Raw genomic sequence first — 27,364 nt, forward strand, 5'->3', positions numbered from 1 at the left:
CATCTGGAGATCACAGTCGGTGCAGATTGGAAATAACATCTTCTCCTCGCTGACAATCAACATTGGTACACCTCAAGGATGCATGCTTAGTCCACTCCTGTACTCTCTCTATACCTATGATTGTATGTCTAGACAAAGCTCAAATGCCATCTATAAATTTACCAATGACAACTATTGTTGGAAAAATTTCAGATAGTGATGAGGAGGCGTACAGGAGTGAGATAGATCAACTGGTTGAGTGGTATCACAGCAACAACCTTGCACTTAACATCAGTAAGAACAAGGAAATGATTCTGGACTTCAGGAAGGAGAAACCGAGGGAACACACACCAGTCCTCATTGAGGGACAGAAGTGGAAAGGGTGAGCAGTTTCAAGTTCCTGGGTGTCAGCATCGCTGAGGATCTATCCTGGGCCCAACATATGGATGCAGTTACAGAGAAGGCACAATAGCAGCTATACTTCATCAGGAATTTGAAGAGAATTGGTATGTCACCAAAGACACTCACAAATTTCTACAGATGTACCACGGAGAGCATTCTAACTGGTTGCATCACTGTCTGGAGGGGCCACTATACAGGACTGGAAGAAGCTGCAGAAAAATGCCTCAAAATGGCAGCGTCCATCATTAAGAATTCCCTTTACCTGGGACATGGCCTCTTCTCATTGCCTCCCTCAAGGAGGAGGTACAAGAGCCTCAAGAGGTACAATGTTTCAGGAACAGGATCTTTCCCTGCAACATCAGATTTCTGAATGGACAATGAACCCATGAACACTACCTCAGTATTTTTCCTTTCTTTGTCACTATTTATTTTTCTTTTTTATATATGTTTTTTATTGCAATTCATAGTTTTTATTCTTGTGTGTTGTTACATACTGCTGCTGTAAAACAACAGTAGTGCATAACATATGTCGGTGATATTAAACTAAATTGTAATTCTGATTCTGAACCTACCATTAAAGAAAGGAAGGAAGGTTAGCCTGACATCTGGAGATGGACAATAATGCAAAGAAGTATGAAATTATAAGTAGACAAAATAGAAAAAAACTAATTTACTTTAATTAGTGAAAAACCAGAAAATATTGGTATTCAGAGGAATCTGGGTATTCTTGTGCAGTATACACATCAAATTAGAGAATACATCGGAATCACGTTTAATATCACTGGCATATATCATGAAACTTATTGTTTTGCGGTAGCAGTACAATGCAATATGCAATAAAAACTATAATTTACAATAAGAAAAATCTGTAAAAATAAGTTAAGTAAGTGGTGCACAAAGGGAGCAAAACAATATCGAGGTTGTGTTCATGGATTCATTGCCCATTCAGAGATCTGATAGTGGAGGGGTAATGGCTGTTTATGATGTGTTGAGTGCCTGTCGTCAGGCTCCCATGACTCCTGCCAGACAGTAGCAATGAGAAGAGGTTGATGGGGGTCCTTATTGATGCATGCTGCCTTTGTGAGCCTTTAATAAAGGCGTTTTCGTCCTTATTATAACACAGTTGGATTATAAAGATAAAGAGACATTTTGTAAATATGTGGAAACTTGGTGAGTTCAATCTTGGACATGTGTAAAGCTAACAGCCTAAAAGCTTGACAATGTAGCAATATTGTTTGAAAGCTATATGACTGAAAATCTACTGTGGAAAGTGAAATTCAACAATAGCCATTTCCAGGTCTCTTTGTACCGCTGTAAAAACTCTTCCTATTTTCAACTTGACTGAAATCACTTCTCATGCTGGAGAAGTTAGTCCACATCACTCCAGCTGTGACTGTGATTGACCACTCTACAAGTGTTCTCATAGCTCAGCTTCAGACTTGGACCTCGGACTCCACGAAAGTAAAACCCACACTTTCTTTCTATCGTTGAGGCCCCTTCTCCATGCCTACAGTGCCAGCATAACCATCCATCCTCCAACTCAGTAACTCAGACCCTCCCCAACCTAACCTCCAAACCACACCCACCTCTGGCTCTGCATTCCCCTGAGACCCTAATAATCCAATTCCCTAAAACTCTGATACATCCCCAGGCCCTGTTCCCTAATGGTTCCATGTCTCAGACAGATCTGACTCGCCAACTCTCCAACATCCCTGATGGAAGTTTCAGTGTCCAAGTGAAGCATATCCAATAACACTATTCCTAAAAGTGAAACGGCAGCTCCCCTATTGTCTCATTAACTAACCAGCCCTCAACCAATACCATTAAAGCAAATCACCTTGTCATTTATTCTTGCCTGTTTATGAGGGTCTTGTTATGTACATTTATTATTTACATTACTGCTATGCAGAAATTAATTAATGATCTATGAATTGTTTTGGGAAGTTTAAAGATTTGAAAGGCGCTATCTAAATGCACTACTGAATTTAAACATAATCATCACAAAGAGTACTGGTTTTGTGATGTAGAAGCCCTTATGAAATCAGGAATGTAGAATGAAATTACTGCTTTATTAAAATATAAATCTATATTCTATTATAATGCAATATACAGCACATTCTTACCTGCCAGTAATACTTACCGTATATCATAATTGTGATGCACGTACACTTGTGAATGGATGCGTATCTACAGCTTAGAATTGTCTCAGTATTGAACTGTTACAGTTCAGCCATCAAAGGGAATTAGTTCCTTTTTAAAATGAGTCCTATTTCTTGTACGTTATGAAAACAATGAGTCAGAATAAGATGCAATATTTAATCTGAAGGTCTGTATTGTTTCTGTAAAAATATCTCTCTCAAGAAGGAATTAAAATGCTAAATATGTTTTAATTCATCATCATGATTAACTTATTTGCAATCACATAGCAAGTACATTTATTTTGCAATACAGCATAGCAAACTGCTAAATGGTAAAACTAAGAAAGCTTTGAAGCAAGTCAAAATATGTTTGGTAATATAAAGTTTTATGTTCAATTTGTGCAGCCTTTCCACTTATTCAATACAAAATTGGCACAGGCAACATGTTGACTATTTTACACAAAATTAAATGCAATTACTTTGAAATTTACAGCTGTAATAATATCAAAAGAAAAACAGCGTTGTCATTCATGTAATATGTAACAGACAGCAACTTGTGGCACCTACACACATGTGCTTTTAGAATTTGCCCTCAGTCATTTCCTGGTCCTCTGAAGGTCTGATGTTACAGTTGTCATAGACGCAATCAGTATAGCTCTGTTCCTGGATGTTTTACTCACTAACTTCAATGCAAAAAATGAGTTTTATTGTCATTTATGTTACAATTACTGATGAACAACCTCTCCTTTTCTGAAAATCTGATTTTATAAATGCTGTGTGCTATTCCCTTTAAGTAACATATGAAAATTCTGTAAATAGAAAACCAAGACTCATTTTATTTGGTTATGATATTCCAGCTTTTAGACTGCGCAAATTGAAAACTTGGTTTTACTATCCAGAAAATAATTAGTTAACCATAACTTGTGCTTCTTCCTGTCAACTTTGTGGTTTGCGGGAGACCTTCAATCCAATTGACTTGATAACTTCATTAATACCCCCCAAAAAAACTGTAAGTCATTTTGGAATAAGAGAAAATTGATGCCACATTATCTACCAAATTCTTTCTGGCAGCTTTTTACCAGGTCATTGACAAACATTATTTCCTTGCTCTTACTTCAGAATACAGGTCTATGTGAACAACAACTAATCACTGACAGCAATCCAATGATACAGCCATCTTAACTGAGGGGCCAGCACTGGTTGATTTTGCAGGCACATTATATTCATTGGAACATCCTTTTCACAGGTACAATCTGACTGCAAACTCACACTTCACTGTAAAACAGGTGCATCATTTTGTGAAAATGTCTTTGTTGTCTAGCAACACACATAAGAATGAAATAAAATAATGAGAAGTTGTAATTATCATCAACAGTTAAATGATCAATCACATGCCCAATATATCCAATAGAAGTATATTGATACATCAGGGGGAAACATTTTTAAGGCCACTTTCTCAACATTTACACTGCCAAATTAATTCAGCCAGTTTCACTTATTGAAATAATACCCAAGAAAATGATGCAAAACAAAAATATTTTAGCTCATTTCATCTCCCTATGAAATGCCAGTTATATTTTATTCCCACATATATTTAAATAGCTAACAAAACTTAATGGGAATTTCATCCTCAAAGAAGAGGCATCAGAGCCCAAAAATATATCTGCAATCCCAATCCACATGAATTTTAGGAAAATAAAGGATGCAGGTCAAAAGAGGCAACAAGAGAATGATGCTTGGTATATAAAACTATGTTCTTCATTGCTCATTCCAAAGCTCGGTATCATTGTTTAAACAATTGCCACTCTTATGACAGCTGTGGAGAAATTGGCAATATTTTTCTCTTCTTTCTCATATTTATCCATATTCTGTATGTAAGAAAGGAGAGAAAGGGAGAGCAAATGCTGTATTCAGCTAATCTTTCGTTTTTAGTTGTCACCATGTCCCCAGTCTGAAGTTCGGTCACTTTCATGTTGCTTGTGGTACATATAAATGATCTTCTATGAAAATCACCAGCTCATCCGGCTTGCCGCCGTCCTCCTGGCGCTGGCTGTCTACTTCATTCAAGCTACTGGAAATACTTTTTATTTCACTTTTATTGCTGCTGTCATCCGAAGGTGGTCCAAATATCCAATCTATAAAAAAGATCACTGTTTAACTTAGAATGTAGAATGTGAGAACAATGATAACAATAGCCGAAAGCCCAGCTTACCAAGTTACTAATGGCACTGCGGTTTATTTTTTACTCGGGTGTTGCTCATTTATTGAAATATTGTGTTCAAAACAGCAGATATCCGTTTATACTTACTGCAATATCGGAAGTGACAGTAGTTACAAATGGCTCTCACTGTATAACTGCCACAGGACCACTGCATTCTCCTGTGTCTTATTATCATTTAAATAGAAGATTAATGAAAGACCATTTTCCAGATGTCACCTTCCAGCTGAATAAATGTGAAACAGATGTTGGGAGGAAATCAACCGAATCGCAAAAAAAAAATCGTTCAGCCTCTTATATAGCAATTTGCAAAATTAAGTTGTCTTTAATGTTCATTTTACATATTTATTTAGTACATTATGTCTTTTATTCTAGCTCACCTTTCAAATGTTGATTTCATTGCAGTGTAGCAGAGCTAACAGGCGAAATAATGGCACATAATGGCAGCAATTACATGGAAAATGGCAGATGTGCAGCAATACTTTGCTAGAATAGCACATCTGCAGAACTGACTTCCCCAAGGATAATAAATGCAATGAACTAATTAGAATCCTGGGTTTATCCTATTATACAGCAAACAATAGATGTATAATATATGGATTTACTGCATTGAATAATACAGATGAGTAGAACTGAATAAAAGAAATGTAAAAAAAAATTTACAGAGAAACAGAACTGATTAGATGAGAAATTAATACCTCAAGATCAGAATCAGGTTTATTATCACCGGCAGGTGTTGTGAAATTTGTCAGCTTAGCAGCAGCAATACATGATAATATAGAGAAAAAGAAAACTGTGAATTACAGTCTATATATACTGTATATATATAAACAGTTAAATTAATAGGTGGTGCAAAAAATAGGAAATAAAAAAGCAGTGGGGTAGTGTTCATGGATTCAATGACCATTCACAAACTGGGTGGCAGAGGGGAAGAAGCTGTTCCTGAATTGTTGAGTGTGTGCCTTCAGGCTTCTGAACCTCCTACCTGATGGTAACAGTGAGAACAAGGCATGACCTGGCTGGTGGGGGTCCTTAATAATGGACGCCGCCTTTTACAGGCATCCCTCCTTGAAGATGACCTGGATTCTATGAAGGCTAGTGCCCATGAGGGTGCTGGCTAATTTTACCACTCTCTGCCCTGTGCAGTAGCTCCACCACCAACAACACCCCCCCCCCCCCATACCAGACAGTGATGCAGTCAGTTAGAATGCTCTCCACAGTAAATCTGTTGAAATTTGTGAGTGCTTTTGATGCCATACCAAATCTCCTCAAACTCCTAATGAAATATAGCTGCTGCCTTGCCTTCTTTATAGCGTCATCGACATGTTGGGTCCAGGTCAGAGATATTGATACCCAGGAATTTGAAATTGGTCACTCTCTCCACTTCTGATCCCTGTGTTCCTTCAACTTACCCTTTCTGAAGTCCACAATCTGTTCTTTTGTCTTATTACCATTGAGTGCAAGGTTGTTGCTGCAACACCACTCTACTAGCTGCACACCCTCTCAACACCATCTGAGATTCTACCAACAATGGTTGTATCATCAGCAAATGACTTCACCACACCATCATGGGTATAGAGAGAGGAGAGCAGTGGACTAAGCACACATCCTGGAGGTGCACCTGTGTTGATAGTCAGTGAGGTGGAGAAATTATTTCCATTCACATCAATTGTGATATTCTGGTTAAGAAGACAAGGGTCCAATTGCAGAGGGAGGTTAAAATGCCCAGATTCAGGAGCTTTTCAATCAGAATTGTTGGAATGATGGTGTTAAATCGAGAGCTGCAGTCAATAAACAGCATCCTGACATAGGTATTTGTGTTGTCCAAGTGATCCAAGGCCATGTAGAGAGCCACTGAGATCACGTCCTATCACGTGCCTATTGTGGCGAAAAGCAAATTGCAATGGGTCCAGGTCCTTGCTTAGGTAGGAGTTGATTCTAGCCATGAGCAATCTCTCAAAGCACTTCATTGCCATAGACGTGAGTGCTGCTGGACGATAGTCATTAAGGCAGCTCACCCTGCTCTTCTTGGGCACTGCTACAGTATAATTGTTGCCCCTTTTGAAGCAGGTAAGAACTTCTGACAATAGCAATTGCAGGTAACTTGGACAGATGGGAGACTTCTAAAAATTAGGTAAAACTGAACATACTAAAAGTAGAATATACCTGGATTTGGCCACATTAAGAAAAAAATCAATAAAGTACTGATTCGTGGAACTGAAGAGATTCATTAAGCTAAGTGAGGGAACTGAGTTGTGTGTAAGCCAGATCATCAGTGCACCCTAAAGCAATTCAGCATCTTATCATCCATGTTCAAACCATCCTGTCAATTAGTAAACTAAAATATTATTTTAATGCAATTTGTTATGTTTCACTCCTCCTGCTCAAACATAGTAAATCTTTCTGTAGTTAACTCATTCTCCTTTCTGGGATAGGGATTTTCTCTTTCCTGCCTACTTATCCTTGATTTCTTCTTGGTGTCTCGCATGCCGCCTACAAAATTCATCGATTCTGAAATTTATCTGCTTTGTTTTCCACCCTCTGCTCCTCAGCTTTTTATCTTCTCTTCCTCCTGACTCTTCGTGTTACGTTTTGTAACTCCAAAACATTAAATTCATTCAAAGGACCCAGGAGTGTGAAATGTGAGTCCAACTTCATGCTTACTTTAAGCGAGGCACACATGCACCACGTGGCAGCACGATGACGTATGCAATTCACGTATTTATTCATATAACATGTAATGAATTATTTAAATGAACAAGAACGTTTAATCAACCAATATATATGCAGAAGATTACTCAAATATTACTGAAATATTAAGTATACTATGCTCCTGCCTGCTTCAGTACAGAATGCAGATCAGCTATATACTACATAATATACTATATAATATTTGACTACATTAAGAAAATAACAATAAGGTACTGATACATAGAACTTAAGACATTCATTAAGAGAGCTCCATGAATCTGTTAAGTTTTATGAATCAATACCTTATCTTTTTCTCAATGTAGGCAACTTCTGCTAAGATGGCGGTGTGTGCAAACTCAGCAGCCTCTTGGGGGCCAACCAAAGGTGATTTTTCTTTGTAAAATTTGTTTTTTACAATCCAAAGACAATTCTACTCCAAGAACTACAGGTACTGCAGGACTACTCCATCAGTGAGCTGCTCTTTGATCGGAGTAGCTGGACTGGTATTGGCGGCATAGCCGGCTGAGGGCAGGATGGTGGAGAAGGATCTGGCCAAGGACGGGATATTGGAGAAGGAGCCTGGCAAGGTATCGAAGGAGCCAGTTGGGACACATCCCTGTGGAATGTAGGAGGAGCCTGTTTGGGTTCAGAGGAGCTGACCTGGGAGCAAAACTGTGCTGCCCGTCACCCGGAAGTTTTGAAGTTGGTGCATTATAACTGTGGAAGATTATCTCAGACATTACACTTGCGAGCGCAACACTCTGTGGGACAGTGATAATGTAAGCTGCCACAGGCCTGTTACCCTTGTCTGGTGATGGGACTGTCGACATGGGAGATGTGTGGCCTTAGTTGTAGTGAGAATTAGGCCTCGAGCCTTGGGCTTGCCTGCTCCTGCAGACCAGGTGAGCAATGCAGAAGCACGACCACGTGGTTGAGCTTGACCGGTTCTTAGCCTCGGTGGTCAGTGCTGCCCTCTCATCTTCAAGTGGTGAAATGACAGGCTGGATTGCGTACACCTGTACACTGCCAGGAGACTGTACCATCGTGCTGCTCATTGTCGCTCAGGGTCTTGGACTATATAAATGTTTTATTCGAGTGATTATACTTCTTTGAATTTGTAGTTTGTGCAGTTTGATTTTGGGAAGGTGCATTTAGTTCATTGAAGTATTCTCTTATTAATCCTTCTAATGCTCCCTTTAAAAAATCTGATCTCTCCTCTTGGTTTCCATATCCATAATATCGATGAATCCTCTATTTCCCTATCTCCACTGACTCCTTTCTTTTTGGCTTTCCAGCTGGGCATTCATCTTTGCATCTACTTTTACAAGCAGCTTTTTGTCTCCCACTTGAAGTTCATGCAATAACAATGCACCCAGAGTAGATTCCGGTTCTTTATACTCACAGACGCGAAATGATTGCGACTTTCCTGAAGCTCCTTGAACTCTCTTCCAGCTTCAAGCCAAGCCACATTTCACAGTAACTGCTTCATTAACATAATCGAAAGCTTCCTCGGATTTGTTACCTACAAACACTGGTGTTGTTGGGCCACTGTGTTCATCACTTTCACAATTCTCCTGCACACTACGCTGCTTCCTTGGTCCAATATGCTTTCCAACCAGAGGCACAGAGGTTGGCCCTAACACCTGTTTGTCCTTTGTTGGGCAACGGTTCGTGTTATATAGTTGTGGCATCATTCAGTACATTTCTTAATTTGCTTTCGGATGGCATCATTGCAGTGGATGTGGCATGCAAATGGTAGATGGATCTCCAATCAAGTTGTAGTTGTCTCAGCCAATCACGTCCCCACAATGCTGGTCCTCATGTTTTTACCACATACATGCTCAATGTGACTTGTTGGTTGTTGTATTTCACTGTTATGGATGTCTTTCCCACAGGAGTTATCATTTCTCCAGTGTAATTTTTAGTTGGATATCTGCAGGCTTTCAGAATCTTTGACATGCTGTATAAACTCATTTTGTGGAATGACTGAAACAGCTGAACCAGTATCTATTTCCATTTTAATTAATTTGCCATCCACTTCTGGTGTAAGCTATATTGCTAGTAAATCTCAAGGCTATGCAGTCCTGTGCTATTCTCATTGTTAACAGATTTTTCATCAACAGCATGCAGGTTAGATCTCTTTTTAAAACTGCAACTTGACTTCTTAGCTTTTTCTCTTCCCTGTGCAGTCCGTTTATTTTTGTCTGCCCAACATGCTCTTTGTTGCATTTCCTTCAAGTTGCATCTTTAAATCTGCAGTGGACTGGTGTACGTGAGCCCCTGCCACAATGGCAACACAATTTGTTCAGCTACATCAGTTTCTGTTTAGACATTGCAATTTTGTTCACACTCATTTCCATTCCTGACTGCAACTCAAATGTGAGTCTGTCTGCTGTTTCCATTGATACAGCTATTTCAACTGCTCTTTTAAATGTGAGTTGAGCTTCCACTAGGAACATTTTTTGAATGCTTTCTTGTAAGATTCCACAAACTAAATAATCTCTCATACATCATTAAGCCCATGATTGAATTGACAATGCTCAGACAATCTCTTCAATTCAGCCACATTTGCTGAAATGGACTCCCCTTCCATTTGATTCCACTTATCAAACCTAAAGCATTTTGCAATCAACAATGGTTTTGGGTTTAAATGTTCTCGCATTACTTTCACAATATCAGCAAAGGTCATTTTTGCTGGTTTGGTTGAAACAGTTAAATTTCAAAGCAAAATTGGTACTCATTTCTCATTGGCTATTTCATTTGCTTCAAAATATTGTTCAATTAGCTTAGAATACGTGAGCCAGTTACCCATTGCATAATCAAACACACCAATCTGTCCAATATAGCCAGCCTTTTCTGCTCTTTATTATAATTATTATCACCTAGTACTCATTCTTTATGAACCCATGAGCGTTTCCATCTCCTGCCTTTTTTAAAACTCGATCAGGTCTTCCTTTCCAAAGGACCTGTGCTGCGATGCTTTTTTTTAAAAAAAATTTAACTCGACTGTTTTGCTGCACTTCAACAGGTAGGTAGTTGTCTCAGGATCATTTTAAAACTACCCCATCACCACTGTTATGTTTTATAACTTCAAAACATTAAACTAATTCAAAGGAAGACACAAGAGTCCAAAATGTGAGTTCAACTTCATGTTTATTTTAAGCAAGGCATACACATATCATATGGTTGCATGATGACCTATGCAATTCACGTATTTATGTATGTAACTTGTAATGAAATATTTAAATAAACAAGAAAGCTTGATCAAGCAATATTTATACAAGATTACTCAAATATTACTGAAATATTAAATGCATAATACTTATGCCTCCTATCCCAAAATCTCTTGCTCTTTGGTGATTTCTTATTTCAATTCATTGACTGGTGGGAGGAAGGTAAGTTTTGCATTTCCCTTCATTATATCTATGACTATGCATCAAAACTACTCCACTGCATGTGAAGTATTTTGAAATCATAAAAATACATTAAAAATCTTGCTTTCAATTATTCTATCGACAATATATTCACTGGTGAAATGCAATCTCCTTATGTGCTGATCTACTGGAATATAACACCAAACTCCTATTGATCTGACACAGCAAGAACACACATTCCCTAAAATAATAAATGATAAGAATTTAATCACAAACAAGGGAAATCCAAGATGCTGGAAATCCAAGCAACACACACAGAATACTGGAGGAACTCTGCAGGCCAGGCAGCATCTATGGAAAGGAGTACAGTCGACGTTTCAGGCCAAGACCCTTCAGCAGGACTGGCAGCAGAGATTACAGAGGGGGAGCAGTGAGAGAGGGTTTCACTGACACTGCAGGGGAGCAGGGAGCCTTAAATGGTGACTGTACTCTTTTCCATAGACGCTGCCTGGCCTGCTGAGTTCCACCAGCATTTTGTGTGTGTCGTTGAAACGACTAGAATTGCAAGGAGACATGAGAGACTGCAGATGCTGGAATCTGGAACAACACACAATCTGCTGGAGAAACTCAGAAGGTTGGGCAGCATCAAAGCCATGCATCAGTACTCAGATCCTGATGCAAGGTTTTGACTTTGAACATTCACAACACACTACAAATGCTGCTTGACCTGCTGAGTTCATCCAGCAGAATTTCTTGGACTAGAATTACAAGTGTCATTCATTGAATGATTTCTCTTGTAAGAAGTTCAAACTATATTCATTCAAGAGTGTACCATAACGGGCATTACCCAGGCATACTGTATGTACAGTACAGCAAATGCATAACAGGAATTCTAAATTGCTAATCTGGATTTCACCGACCTTTCTAAAGTAGAAGGTTTCATGAACAGGAATCCTAAACTTCTAATCTGAATTTCACCTGACTTTCTACAGCTTAAAGCCAGACACGCTGCTTACAAATTGTTAAGCCTGTTTTAAAAGTAGCAAAGAAATGTACAGAGTGTCAATCAAAGCAATACCCCTCCATTCTTCAGAAACACAGGTGAAGAGCCAAGCAGATCAGTCAGCATCCATGGAGAGAGATGCAGCATGATGTCTATGTTCCAGTCAAAGTACAAAGTAATGTTCAAAGTTCCAATTAAAATGTATTATCAGAGCACATACGTGTCACCACATATAACCCTGAGATCCTTTATCTGTGGGCATACTTAGCAAACTTATAGAACAGTAACTACAAACAGAATCAATGGATAACAAACTGCAAATGCAAATATAAATAAATAGCAATAAATAACGAGCATGAAATAACAAGATAAAGGAGTCTTTAAATGAGTGTAGTTATCCCTTTTTGTTCAAGAGCTTGATAATTGAGGGGTAGTAACTGTTCTTGAACCTGGTGGTATGAGTCCTGAGACACCTGTGCCTTCTACCTGATGGCAGCACTGTGAAAAGAACACGGCCTGGTTGGTGAGGATCATTGATAATGGATGCTGCTTTTCTACAGCAACATTTTATGTAGATGTGCTCAATGGTTGGAAGGGTTTTACCAGTGGCGTACTGGACCAAATCCACTACCTTTTGTAGGATAACAAGGTGGCCTACAGGGAAGAAGTCATCTCTCTGACACAGTGGTGTCAAGAAAACAACTTCTCACTCAATGTCACAAAAGCAAAGGAGCTGGTTATAGATTACATGAGGAATGGAGATAGGCTAACCCCTATTGACATCAATGGATCAGGGGAGACGGTAAAGAGCTTCAAGTTCCTCAGCATGCACATCACCGAGGACCTTACGTGGTCTGTACACACCAGCTGTGTGGTGAAAAAGGCACAACAGTGCTTCTTTCACCTCAAACAGTTGAGGAAGTTTGGTATGGGCCCCCAAATCCTAAGAACTTTCTACAGGGTCACAATTGAGAACATCCTGACTGGCTACATCACTGCCTGGTATGGGAACTGAACCTCCCTTAATTGCAGGACTCTGCAGAGAGTGGTGCGGACAGCCCAGCGCATCTGTAGTTGTGAACTACCCGTGATTCAGGACATTTATAAGGACAGGTGTGTAAAAAGGGCCCATAGGATCATTGGGGACCCAAGTCATCCCAACCACAATCTATTCCAGCTGCTACCATCCGGGAAGCAGTACCGCAGCATAAAAGCCAGGACCAACAGGCTCCAGGACAGCTTCTTCCACCAGGCCATCAGACTGATGAACTCACGCTGATTTGAGTACACTCTATATTACATTGACTGTTCTATTTATTATAAATTACTATGATTGCACATGGCACATTTAGTTGCAGACGTAAAGATTTTTACTCCTCATGTATGTGAAGGATGTAAGAAATAAAGTCAATTCAATTCAATTCGAAGGCATTGGTGTTCCCATACCAGGCCATAATGCAGCCAATCAGCACACTTTCCACCACACACCTATAATAGTTTACCAAGGTTGTTGGTGACATGCTGTATCTCTGCAGATTCCCAAGGAAGTAGAGGCATTGTCATGTTTTCTTTGCAATTTATTTATATGACAGGACTTCTGATTTTGTGACACCCAGGGATTTAAAGTTACTGAACCTCTCCACCTCTGATCCCCTGAAGTTTCCAGGCTAATGGACTTCTGGTATGCCTTTCCTGAAGTTTACAAACAGTTCCTTGGTCTTGTTGACATTGAGTGAGAGGTGATTGTTATTACACCACACAGCCAAATTTTCAGTCTCCTTCCTGTATGCTGATTCATCACCACCTTTGATATAGCCTACAACAGTGGTGTCATCAACAAATTTGTATATTTTGTTGGAGCTGTACTTAGCCACGCAGACATAGGTTAAAGCAAGTAGAGTAAGGAACAAAGCACACCTCCCTGTTGTGCTCCTGAGCTGATGGAGATTGTGGAGGAGATGTTTTTGCCAACCCGAACTGACTGGGGTCTACAAGTGAAGAAATCCAAGTCCAGTTGCATAAGGGGTATTGAAGTCTACTGATTAGTTTTGAGGGGATGATGGTATTCAATGCTGAACTGTAATCGATAAAGTGCTTCCTGATGTTTGCATCTTTACTGTCCAGATGTGGCAGGGTTGTGTGAAGAGCCAACGAGATAGCTCCTGGTGTAAATCTGTTGCTTGGGCAGGCGAACTGGAGCGGATCCAAGTCACCACTCAGACTGAAGCTTATATCCTCCAACACCAGCTTCTCAAAACACTTCATCACCATGGATGTAGGTGCCACTCGATGATAGTCATTTAGATTCTCTTCCTGGGCACCAGTACGGTTGTAGTGTGCTTGAAGCAGGTGGATCCCACACACTGCCAGACTGTGAATATATGAGCCAGTTGGTCAGCACAGGTCTTCAGTACTTGGCCAGATACTCCATCCAGACCAGTCGCTTTCCTTGAATTCACTCTCTGGAAGGCAGCCTGCACGTCATTTTCTGATATTGAGACCAAAGGATCAGCAGGAGACAAGAGGGTGCACAGTCATTCCTCCATGTTCTGGAGGTCAAAGCGAGCATAGAGCATTGAGCTCATCTGGAAGAAAAGCTCTGCTATCCCACGTGTTGCAAGATTTAACTTTGCCAGAGGTTATGTCGTTCAAACCCTGCCACAACTGTCGAGCAGCCCTTGTTGATTCATGTCTGATCTGGAATCTCCACTTTGCCTGTGAGCTGGCTTTCCAGAGGTCATACCTACACCTCTTGTAGCATTCTTGATCTCCAGATGTGAATGCCTCTGATCTGGCACTCAGCAGATTCCAGATTTCATTGTTCATCCAGGGCTTCTGGGGAAAACCCTGAATGATTTTGTGGGGCACACTCATCTAACAGCCGTTTTAATAAAGTCTGTAATGACCCTGGTATAGTCAGTGACCCAATATCACAACCCTACTAAATCGATTAGTCAAACGCATGCGCACCGATGCAGAAAAGACCGGAAGTAGAAATAATATATGTAAACCAGGGGTCACCACTCTTTTTTGCACCGTGGACCGGTTTAATATTGACAATATTCTTGCAGACTGGCCAACGGGGGGGTGAGGGGGTGATGTTAAACACGACAGGAATACAGCAATACTCGAAGCAGGTTCCTTATGTCCAGTCTATACCGCAATTTAGTTTACACGGCTATCAGCACTTAGCTTCTGTCCCGCTTGCTCACATTTTTTTCTGCTGCAAAAACTCAATGGGTTTGTCTTTAAGTGCAGGGTGCTTGGACTCAAGGTGCTGAAGCAGTTTTGAGGGCTTCATTGCCTCATTAGACAGCCTCCGGGCCCAAATTCCAGCTTCCCGCCCACCCGCCGCCAGACGCCTTGGCCAGGTTCAGCTGGTCATGGGTGGGGTGAGAGGACAAGGTCAGGGCTGGAGGTCCCCGTGCTGGGGCCGCAGCAGCTGCAGTCCGGAGAGAGCGACCAACCAAGCGAGCAAGGAGTGCGACAGGACGTGCACCCACCCCCCTTGTAGGATTTATCAGCTGACAAAAGTTTGTTTCAGTAGATCGCAGCGAGGTAGCTGCTTTGCTACTTACGAAACCCTGAGCCCGAATTAGGTCATCTACGAATATTTTAGCAACGGGTTCCCCACGAACATTCGGTGTGGTAAACTGGTTTAGAGGCAGTACCCATCTGTCCAAGCTCCAGGCCAGTAGCTACGACGCTTCCCGCCGGCCGGTTACCCAAGGCCAATCAGTGATCCCTGGCGCGAGGGTATCACTGTGTTTAGGTGACTGATGACCTCGCGGACATAATGATTTCGCGTGCGTAATGACCTCGCATGCATTCAAGTTCAACAAATCATATCGTTTCCTCGCAGCCTGATGGTTGGGGACCACTGAAGTACACCGTGTAGTGTGGGGAAGCTACACGCATGCGCACTGGGCAGAAAGAACAGAACTAAAACTCCGCAACCCAGAAACAATCTCTCAACAATACTTGTGTATTTATTTTTTTGTTTTTTTCGGGATCTACTGGGAAAGTCTCAAAGATCGACCAGTCGATCGCGATCGACAGGTTGGCAACCACTACTTTTTTTAAAAAGTTTTTTTATACATTTTCTACATCGTTACAGATTTTTAAAAAACCCAAATCAAAATGAGGAACATTAATACAGTGCAAAAATAAACATACAATAATAATATAATACAAAAAAAGATAATTGAGAAAGCACCCAAATTGAAGACATGTAAAATTAGTATCCCCCCCAAGCCCCGCAACAAAAAAGAACTCCAGACCAACCACAATACAATATAGAGACTATAAATCAGGACATTCAAACCCCCAAAACTGTAAATACTCTTAAAAACAGAAGATATTAATGCCTACTACCAAAAAAAAAGGAGCTGAAAGAAAGGGACCGAAAAAAAAACCTTAGTTAAGAGGAAGGTTATGAAAGTACTCAATAAAAGGTCCCCAGACCTTATGGAACTTTATATCCAAATGGCAACCACTACTTTAAGCTAACCCTTGTCCTATTAACCCTAGCCCTACCACCACAAACCCACTGACTTGTGTAAGGAGGAGGAAGATCCAAAGTGTTGGACCTGGTTAATAAAGGTGTGAGCCAGATTAAAGTGGTAGGGTTGCATAACAATGGATCTTAAGTGATGAGATCAAGAGGCACAAGAAGGAAGATTTCCCCACTGCCCACATAATCTCAACATAACTCCATCCTCAGTTTTGCAAATAATACCACCATAGAGGGCCGTATTTCAAATAGCAGGAAGGAGATTGTGAGACCACTGTCATGGTGTCATGAAAACATCCTTTCCCTCAAAGTCAGCAAATCAAAAGAGCTGGTCATCGAGTTTCGGAAAGGAGTGGTGCACCTGCTCCTGTTTACATTGATGGTGCTGAGGTCAAGAGGATTAAAAGCTTCAAACTCCTCGGAGTGAAGGTCAACAGTAGCCTGTCCTGGTTCAACCTTGACAACATCATGACCAAAAAAGCTCACCAACACCTCTACTTCCTCAGGAGCATGAAGGAATTCAGCCCGTCCCCTTTGACCCTCCTCAATTTTTATCAATGTGCCATCTTTACATGATGCATCATGGTTTGTACAGCAACTGCTCTGTCTTTCACTGCGATAAACTGCAAGAGTTGGGTACGTGGCTCAGCACATCAGAGAAACCACTCTCCTTTTCTCCGGGAGAGTGAGGAGAACAAGGATCTGATTTCTGGTCACAAAACATTCAGTTATAAAACCAGCAACATTTCTTTTTTAATTCTGTGGGATGCGAGTTCAGTGTTTTTTTAAAATCATTTAAAGGGTATGACCTTTGCACGCTGAACTAGCATTAATCTGCCCATGAGAAGATGGTGGTGAATTGCCTTCTTGAATCACTGAAGTTGTGGAGATGTCCACAAAGTTGTTTGGAAGGCAGTTCCAAGATTTGGACCCAGTGATTTTGAGGAAACAGTCATGTTTTCTCAGGTCACCGTGGTATGTTTGGTTGGAAGGCAACTTCTAACTGACTCGAAGTTAAAGGGTCTTATCTAATGGGCTGGGGATGTCATGAAATGTAGAGGAGGCTTGACCCAAAAGCAGAGCAGCAGAGATGATATAGCAGTAAATGATATTTTACAAATAAATTGCAAAATAACAAGCCACAAGGGGCCATGAGACAAGAGAGAACAGATACTAAACACAACAGGCAACAAGGTAACTGAAAGCTAAAAACAATTGGTTGAAGGCGCTTGGTTCTGTTGTGTATTTAATATTTCAGTAATAGAAACATAGAAAACCTACAGCACAATACAGGCCCTTTGGCCCACAAAGCTGTGCTGAACATGTCCTTACTTTAGAAATTACCTAGGCTTACCCATTGCCCACTATTTTCTGAAGCTCCATGTACCTATCCAGGAGCCTCTTAAAAGACCCTATCGTTTCCGCCTCCACCAATGCCGCCAGCAGCCTATTCCATGCACTCACCACTCTGTAAAAAATAAAACTTACCCCTGACATCTCCTCTGTACCTACTTCCAAGCACCCTAAAACTATGCCCTCTTGTGCTAGCCATTTCAACCCTGGGGAAAAGCCTCTGACTATCCACATGATCAATGCCTCTCATTATCTTGTACACCTCTATCAGATCACGTCTCATCCTCCGTCACTCCAAGGAGAAAAGGCCAAGTTCACTCAACCTATTCTCATAAGGCATGCTCCCCAATCCAGGCAACATCCTTGTGAATCTCCTCTGCACCCTTTCTATGGTTTCCACATCCTTCCTGTAGTGAGGCGACCTGAATTGAGCTGCAACATTACCTCTCGGCTCTTAAACTCAATCCCATGATTGATGAAGGCCAATGCTCCTTATGCCTACTTAACCTAGAGTTAACCTACGTCCTATAGACTCGTCCCCAAGATCCCTCTGATCCTCCACACTGCCAAGAGTCTTACCATTAATGCTATATTCTGCCATCATATTTGACCTACCAAAATGAACTACCCTCACACTTAACTGGGTTGAACTCCATCTGCCATTTCTCAGCCCAGTTCTGCATTCTATCAATGTCCAGTTGTAAACTCTGACAGCCCTCCACACTATCCACAACACCCCCAACCTTTGTGTCATCAGCAAATTTACTAACCCATCCCTCCATTTCCTTATCCAGGTCATTTATAAAAATCACAAAGAGTAAGGGTCCCAGAACAGATCCCTGAGGCACACCACTGGTGACTGACCTCCATGCAGAATATGACCTGTCTACAACCACTCTTTGCCTTCTGAAGGCAAGCCTGTTCTGGATCCATAAAGCAAGGTCTCCTTGGATCCCATGCCTCCTTACTTTGTCAATAAGACTTGCATGGGGTACCTTATTAAATGCCTTGCTAAAATCCATATACACTACATCCACTGCTCTACCTTCATCAATGTGTTTAGTCCTTCCTCCTTCCCAATTGTAAACATATTGTTGAATTAAACATTCTTGTTCATTTAAATAATTCATTATAGGTTACACATATATGAATAGCACACATTATCATGCCACCATGTCATAAGTTCACGATTTGCTAAAGTAAAAAAGATGTATGCATGTTTATCTCCCAGCTCAATGTTTTTCTTTCAATTAGTTTTATGTTTTGGTGTTACAAAACATAGCAGTGGTGACAAGTAAGTTTTAAGATGAACCTGAGACAACTACCAACATGTTGAAGTGCAGCAAGACGTTTGAGTTTAAAAAAGCACAGCGAGACATTTGAGTTAAAAATAATCGCAGCACTTGTTTCTTCGGAAGGGAAGAGATGGTTGATTGGAAAAAAATGACAGAAAACAAATGAATCCGTAGGTTCATAAGCAGTGAGTACCGGGTGATAATAATCATAAATTATAAAAAAGAGCCAAAGTCATAAAGATTGATGTGTTCAATTGCACAACAGATAACTGGATTTTGTGTACTAAGCGACTGAGCAGTATTTTAAAGCAAATGGAATAGCCATTGAAAAACAAATGCCAGTTTGGTTGTGTGCATTTGGTGGAAGGACATACAGTTTGCATAAAGTTTAACTGCTCCAGCCAAATCACTGGAAATGAGCTTTGCTGATATTGTGGAAGTAATGTAGTGACACTTACAGCATGCGTTAGGTTTCATAAGTGGAATCAATATGAAGGGGAATCTTGGACCTCCAGAAGTGATCCACAGCAGGGGTGATTGATAAGTACGTGGCCTAAAGTAGGAGATGAGTTATTAACTTCAAATTTTCTGCATAATCACTCAAAGAGTTGACCTGCACGCGCATGTAACAAGAGCTATATAACTCATCTCCTTCTACCTTGGGCCATGGACTTATCAATCACCCCTGCTGTGGACCACTTCTGGAGGTCCAAGACACTAACTTCTACAAAGAAGGGATCCGTATGCTCCACGACCGCTGGACTAAGTGTATAAATGTAGAAGGGGAATATGTTGACAAATAAATTTGCCAGATTTTCTAAAATTGACTCCTCCTACCTTAGGCCACGAACTTATCAAAAACCCCTTGTACAATAAATGCTCTCACACTCTTGGGGGTGGGAGCGCATGGGTTCTGGAGGCATTGCTGATGAAGGTCCAGCAGCCTGAAATGGATCTGGGGTTCTGATGGGTGATCTGGAAGGTCATTCCATAAGATGTCTGCCAATGCGGAGGGCCAAAGTGTTGAGGCTTTCGAGGTCAGAGAGCATACCCTGGGTAGACAGCTCATCTCTCATGTGCTCTGAGAGACCATGATGGTAACAGGCCAGCAGCAGTTCTGCATTCCAGCCACACTCCACTACGATGGTCCTGAATTCGACGGTATAATCCAACACCTAGCATGAGTCTTGACTCAGGCACAGTATCTGATCCGCTGCCTTCCTTCTACTTCTCTGATGGTCCAAAATCTGGTGCATCTGAGCAGTGAATTCCTCATAATTATTGCAGATGGTGGTCCCAGTTAGCCGCAGCCCAGGTCAGAGTTCGCCCTTTCAAGAGAGAGATGACAAAGGCAATCTGGGCTTGGTCCGTAGAACACCGAGATGGCTGGATCTCAAAGAGCAAGACACACTGGGACAAGAAGTTGCAACATCAATTTGGGGATCGTCAAAGCTTCTAGGTGCCAGAATCTGAGGTTCCAAGGGAGGAGGCTGACTTGTACAGGGTCACTGTAATGGAATGAAGAGCTGGTTGAGAGTGGTGAACAGATCATCAATGGTTTCTTGCTGTTTCTGTGTCCTATACTCGGGACAGCAGACAACTTCCTTCAGGTGAGCAAACTCTGCTGGGTCAATCACTGGTTCACCTGTCCTGTCAGGAAATGTCGAGGAGGCTTGACCCAAAAGCAGAGCAGCAGAGACAATTTAGCAGTGACTATTTAGACAATTTACTAATAAACTGCAAAGTGACAGGGCACGAGAGGCCACAAAACAAGAAAGTACAGATACTGAGCACAACAGGCAACAAGGTAACTGAAGGCAAGGAGCAACTGGTTGAAGCTGGCTGCTTTGATGGGTAAACAAGGACTGTAGATGAGGGCTGGGTTTAAATAGGCTGCAGGTGATGAGTTGGAAATGAGCAGCAGGTGACTCATGTTAGCTGGGTGGAAACAAGAAGGTATCTGCCTATGCCTATGCAGATCTGACAGAGGATAATGCATTGTATCAGTTCTTATATTCTGCATACTGACTCAAGAGTATGGATTAGCTATCTCAATACAAGTGACTTCCTCAAATTTAAAAAATTAAATGTATGCAAATTCACTGTTTTAGAACACAACACATAAATGTTACTCAAAATTCATTATATCTTGAAATAGTAATCAGTTCATATGTGTTCTCCAAATGTAAGATCATTGACCAGAAAGTCTGGGAAGCTCATTTGTCCTTCTTTAAGTAGTTCTGACAATTTTCTACAAACATACAAATGAACAAACAGATGGGGACTAGGTTTTAATGTTTTCTTTAAACTAAGAATGGTTCATTCACTCAATGCTCAGGTTTGTGGGGCCCACAGCTTTCCAAATTGTTAGTGAGACTGGTACCACCAAGCCAAGCTGTCCCATCAGGTGTTAACTAGAGAATAATAGAAACTGAATATACATGAAAGTTCAAATTCAAGGCAGTAGAGAATGGATTAACAATGGGGACTGGCTTGATCAGAGGTGACAGGGAAACACAGGGCTTGGTGCAGGATAAATTGTGAACTATTTGCACTAATCTTTGGATCACATTTGCACAACACAGTGGGTTAGCAGATGCCACTGCTGCTGCACTATTCCAGCAACTTGTTCAATTCTGTCTGCGTGGAGTTTATTCGTTCTCCCAGTGATTATGTGTGCTTCAGTTTCCCAACATGCCAAAAGTGTATTGTGGGTTAATTGGGCACTAAACATTGCCCCTAGTGAAGGTGGATGAAGGAGAATGATGGGAATGAGAGAGAATTGGTTACAGGAAAATAAATGGGAGAATGGAATTAATGGGCTGCTCAGACAACCAGTATATACCCAACGGGCTGAAGTCCCTCTTATTACATCACAAGAAAGACCACAGCAACAAGTTTACAAAACTTGCTGGACTTCAGGTGAGAGGTCAGCAAAGTTAGTTAAATGTAACCACATAATGTTTCCAAAAGCAATTATTTTCATTTTCTTCAAGTTGGAGGATGCAAGTGTCTCATGCTTCCAGGATATTGAAATTGCAGTAGAGAGCATTTTGTTATTCAAATGAGCAGCTAATCTTATACCCTGTATGGAGTGATTTAAAATAAAATATATATTGCTCCAGATGTCAATCATATCTCTGCAGTTTGAATATATTCACAACTTCATTCTACATCCCCCGTACTTGTTCTTGGTGCTGATATCATTGCAATTATTATATTTGTATCAAGAAACTATGGTTTATTCAGAATCGAACATCTGATACTGATTAAACTACTGATTATCTTGTGTAATATCTCTTGTGTGTACTTAAGCACACAATCTGTGTGATCATTTCAGGCCACCACCTTTCAGGGAGTTGCCATATCTCAGATACCATATCTGTAGGCAGCTCCATTTTGCCTATTCAAACAGATAAAAATAATTGCAAAAAAATTATCCTGTCTCCAAAAATCATGTTATTATTATCCTCTCTGCCCAATAGCTGTGACTTGTCAGTATTAGACAACCAATCATGAACTACTATTGAAACTTAATGAGGAACTAGGTATCTTCTTATAAAAGTTCAGCACTGGCAGTAAGATTAAACCATTTTCTGTCTGTTCGAACTTGTACCAGTTACAGCATATTGGCTATTTTGTAATCACTTACAGAATTTAAGCTGTCCCAACTGAAATAGAAAAAAACCTTCCAGCCTAATACCAAAAAAGATTTTAGCCCCTATTGAAATCTCTTCTTCCCAAGTACCCACGTTTCAAAAAGAACTTCACACTAGCTTTATTTCATTTTGTAGGGACCTGACATTCGGTATTAGTACTATATATGAAATAAAGCAGGAGGTACAGGAGCCTGAAGGCACACACTCAACGATTCGGCAACAGCTTCTTCCTCTCCGTCATCAGATTTCTAAATGGACATTGAATCCATGAACACTACCTCAGTATTTTCCCTCTTTTTTACCACTACTTATGTATTTTTATATACAGTACTGTGCAAAGGCTTTAGGCATAGCTAAGGTGCCTAAGGCATTTCCACAGTACTGTAGCAATTTTATATATTGCACTGTACTGCTGCCGAAAAAGAAATTCATGACGTGTGAGTAATGATAAACCTGATTCTGATGCGGGTCTCTATTGTGGACCGAGTGGGAAAGGGGCAGGAAGAGGGGGAGGGAGCGGGAAGCACCTGAGAGACATTCCACAATGATCAATAACCCAGTTACTTGGAATCAAATGACCTTGTCTGGTGTTTCAGGACTGGGTGTGTCTCCACCCGCGCCACACCCGTCTCGAGCACTTGTCCCACACCCCTCCGCTGCGCTCCACCCTCTCTACAGTATTCTCAACATCCTTTGCTCACGCCAGGTTTACAAACTTGCTCTTCACTTAATATTGACAAACACAGTACTGTGCAAAAGTCTTAGGCACCCTTGTTTAATATATATGTTCACACCTAAGACTTTTGCTCTGTACAATATATACCTTTTTGTAATTTATAGTTTTTATTACGACTTATTGCAGTGTACTGCTGTCGCAAAACAACAAAATTTCACGACATATGCCGGTGATATTAACCCTGATTCTGATTCTCTGGAAGGAGAATGAGTTAAAACACAATAGGTAGATTACTGGCTCCAAATCGTTTTTGTTAAAGAAAGCAAGCGTCCATATCGAGCAATGTGAATGGTAAATCGTGTTTCCTGTGAATTCTTCTAAGGTCACGGGATTTAAGACTGTTAATCCTCCTGCAAAGGTCTTCACGTCATTCTTTTCCTCTGTTACCTACCGACGTTAAGAAATAAATTTAGCAGACAAACATTTAGAAAGTATGTGGATTAAGAAGAGTGCGGATTATGAATTGATATCTTGATTAATGAAAATGCTCCACTTTTTATTGGCAATCTAGGTCAGCCCAAGGTTTCTAAGAATAAGCGTCTTATGGGAGTTTAGAATTTACATTAGGCAAACTTTGGTAATATTAAGTGAACTTCTCGAATCCAGACAGTTTGAAAACAAAATACTTCCGTTGTTCACATTTATCTTATAGACAGCTTTCATTGAAACAAAAGTTCAAGATAAATTTATCGTCAGCGTGCATATATGTCACCATATACAACCCTGAGATTCATTTTCTTTCGGGCAGACTCAATAAATCCATAATATAAAAATAACCATAATAGAATCCATGAAAGACCGCACCAACTTGGGCATTCAACCAGTGTGCAAAAGACAACAAACTGAGCAAATACAAAAACAAATAATAATAAATTAGCAATAAATATCAAGAACATGTGATAAGGAGTCCCTGAAAGTGAGTCATTGGGTTGTGGAAACATCTCAATGATGGGGCAAGTGGCGTTATCTCCTTGGTTCAAGCGCTTAATGGTTGAGGGGTAACAAGCGCTCTTGAACCTGGTGGTGGGCGTCCTGAGGCTCCTGTACTTTCTTCCTGATGGTGGCAGCGAGAAGAGAGCATGACCTGGTTGATGGGCGTCCCTGGTGATGGACGACGCTTCGTGTGGGTGGGCTCAACGGCGAGGAGTCTATTATTCCAGCTGTCCGTTGCTCTTTTCCAATTTTCTTGACCGTCAATCCAATCATATCATTTGAGTTCCAAAAACAGCCGACCCAAAAAAAGTCGTTTGATGTCCACGGCTGACAGCACTGACAAAAATAACACAAGAACTTGGCTTCCCAAATGAAACCAAATCCAATCAGAAGAAAATCTTTGCACATTGATCTGAAATGTGTTGATTGTATTGGGTTGATATTTAATATTTACATCCGACACCAATTGCGATATAATTTTTCCATCGGTTTCCATCGGAATTGTGAGACCTCGTCGACACTACCGTCCCGGAATTTCAGAATTCAGCTTGAGAAACCAGAACCGTTAGTATTGTTCCATGATTCAATGAACATTTCTTACAGTGTAAAGTTCGACCAATTCGCAAAACCCCACCAGTGCCTTCAAGGCATCTAAATAGGCCAAATATATCCAGGTAAAAGTAACAACTGCCTCTTGCCTCAGTGTTAAGGATTCGATCGCACATCTTCCTTTATAAATTGCCTCCCATGACAGTATTTATTTCGCAGTTCAGTTGTTGCTTGTAGCAAGGTTTATTTTAATGTACCATCTGCTTCCAATTAGATTTGAGTTTGTTTTATCGAGGCACGCGTGCCATTCGGATACAAGCAGGATATGCTACTGAAATAAAACCCGAGTTGACCTAAGAGGTGAGATCAAGATAAAAGAGAACCTGGGTGATCGGGCTCTGTCGGACAGATCACGTCGCAGCTCAGGTACCCCAGCATCCCACCCGCCGCTCGGTAAATGTCGAGAATACCCACTCTGCGCTCTTTATTCCGAAGGCCAACGACACCAGAAAACTACAATAAATTCTTATTTATTAAAACCCTATACCTTAAATAAATGCAAGGTGAAGCTGCCTTTAGATTGCCTCTCGCTTCCTTGTGCTTTGTTTATTCATCATCTCTCACTCATAAGTACAGGGATGTTCTCTAGTCCTGAAGGGAAATCACCGAGAAGATAGGGCTGGTGATAATTAGGGGGGCGTTGAATAAAATTATCTGCTCTGCTTGCTTAGGCTGCTAAAATGGGGAAAATCAGATTTCAATAAGTTATCATAAACTTTTCAAGTGCAAGCGAGCTCGGCTGTTTTATTCCCGATTTATTTACAGACTGTTCTAATAGCTTATCGATAAATGCATCCACTCACCCACGAGGTCGTGGACAAGGTCCTTAATGAGGTGCCCAACGATAGCATAAGCCACGGCCACGACCACCAAGGCTGCCATCAACAGGTAGAGCACAGCCTTTGGCAAAGGGATGGCCTCCCGAGGCGGCGGCTTGTACTGTTTGTACAGCAACTCGTTGTCGGAGAAAGAGTACTGGAACAGATGGCCCATGTCGCCGGTGGAGTTGCTGGCGTTCACGGCGGCGTTATAATCGCCCTCTTCCCGACCCAGCAAACTCACCACCGACGTCGTCGTCTCCACCGACTTTTGCACCAAATTGGCCGTTGTGTTCATAGCAGGTAAAAGACGCGAAAGGAAGGCGATCCAGTCTTTGAACGCCGTGCCATTGCACGGGATCATACTGCCATGAAGGTGGTCGGGAACCTGCCGGCGGAACATACGCTGCACTCTCGGTCTCCAAGTAGCCACGGCGGAGTGAACCAGAGCAGCAACAGTTTGCTGTACACAGACCGGAGAACGTCGCTGCGAGTGTGTGCGGACTGAGAATGAAGCTGCTTAACGCGGAGCCTTCCTCCCACGGACTAGTGCCAGCCGAATCTCCGGATGTGCTTAGCCTGAGTGATAAAATAGCTGTGCATGTGCGTCTGTGTGTGTGTGATTTTGCTTTTTGCAGAAGTGGATGGTTTCAATTGGCCCAGCTATCCTTAATTCCGCCATTCATTGATTTATTTTCTACTTCTTGTCAGTTTTTGAGCTGAAATGTAGAGGGGATGAGTAGAGTGAAGACCTGTGCTAATGTGTCAAGTGATTGATTGGTTGTCCGTTGTGTTTGATGATGACAGTTAGATCTGAGCAGTTCTTTTGCTGTGAACCGCACAAAGAGACCTGTGCGGGAGAGTTTTGAAAGGGAAAACCCATTGCCCTGGGGCTGTTCCACTCTCTCGACCTCATAAATCCAAGTGCAACGGCACAAGTAGTCGGCGCAATTGGGGTTGCAGTGGGTGATCATGACTTCTGTGAATACATCAAGGAGAGTAATTTTCATCATACCAAGATTAATGCTTTCCTTCTCAATTCTATTGGTTCGTTTCGTTTATAATTTTTAACAAAATTGTTGCGAGGGTTTGTGGTTGCTTACAAAATTCTCTTCATTCAACAAAATCTTGGTCATTATTTCTAGCAAAACCTTAAGTTGTCGAATATGAGACTCAATTTCCATTCTCTAAATCTAAAAAGCAATTGTAGTAATTAAGTTAGCACACAAATTAGAAATCCTATTAAATTATCGGAATTCACCGGCGTTTGAGCATAATATTGCACAAGAAACATGTCTAAGTTTCAAATTAACCAAAACAAACCTTGGCTTACAATAAAACAACAAATTATTATTTTAACCTTGTTTGCTTTTAGGAATTTTTTCATGAACCCTGTTGTTCTATTGTCTTGCCATGGCTGATTTTCAGAATCATTTACTAAAATTAATGAATGGAAGTGTGAATGACTTAAACCGAATATTTTGCCACATTAACTCACTCAGTGCTGAACATCTGGATGGACCAACACAAATCAAAGGCAAATTATACTTAGTAAAAACTCAGTAGCCACTTTATTAATATGTACTTAATAAAATGGCCACTGACTGTATCTTTGTGGTCTTCTGCTACTGTGGTCCATCCAC

General features: G+C 41.0%; 1 protein-coding gene across 1 annotated transcript; it reads right to left on the reverse strand.

Annotated features, from left to right (window-relative positions):
• Positions 1 to 2,930: 2,930 nt before the first annotated feature.
• On the reverse strand, positions 2,931 to 26,193 carry LOC140736572 (uncharacterized). The gene is made up of 2 exons (XM_073062394.1): positions 25,707 to 26,193; positions 2,931 to 4,654 (listed from the first exon to the last, which is right to left on the reverse strand). The coding sequence occupies exons 1-2, from the start codon at positions 26,122 to 26,124 to the stop codon at positions 4,488 to 4,490; spliced, it is 585 nt and encodes a 194-aa protein (XP_072918495.1). The 5' UTR covers positions 26,125 to 26,193; the 3' UTR covers positions 2,931 to 4,487.
• Positions 26,194 to 27,364: the final 1,171 nt, after the last annotated feature.

Source organism: Hemitrygon akajei, chromosome 12, assembly GCF_048418815.1.
Source record: "Hemitrygon akajei chromosome 12, sHemAka1.3, whole genome shotgun sequence".
NCBI lineage: Eukaryota > Metazoa > Chordata > Chondrichthyes > Myliobatiformes > Dasyatidae > Hemitrygon > Hemitrygon akajei.

What these genes read in the sequence shown, in the direction of transcription:
- LOC140736572 (XM_073062394.1), bottom strand. Translation starts at nt 26,124, where the DNA reads ATGTTCCGCCGGCAGGTTCCCGACCACCTTCATGGCAGTATGATCCCG. An exon ending in CCTTGTCCACGACCTCGTGG is followed by an intron (nt 4,655 to 25,706) that starts GTGAGTGGATGC and finishes TCTTTTTTATAG; the next exon opens with ATTGGATATTTGGACCACCT.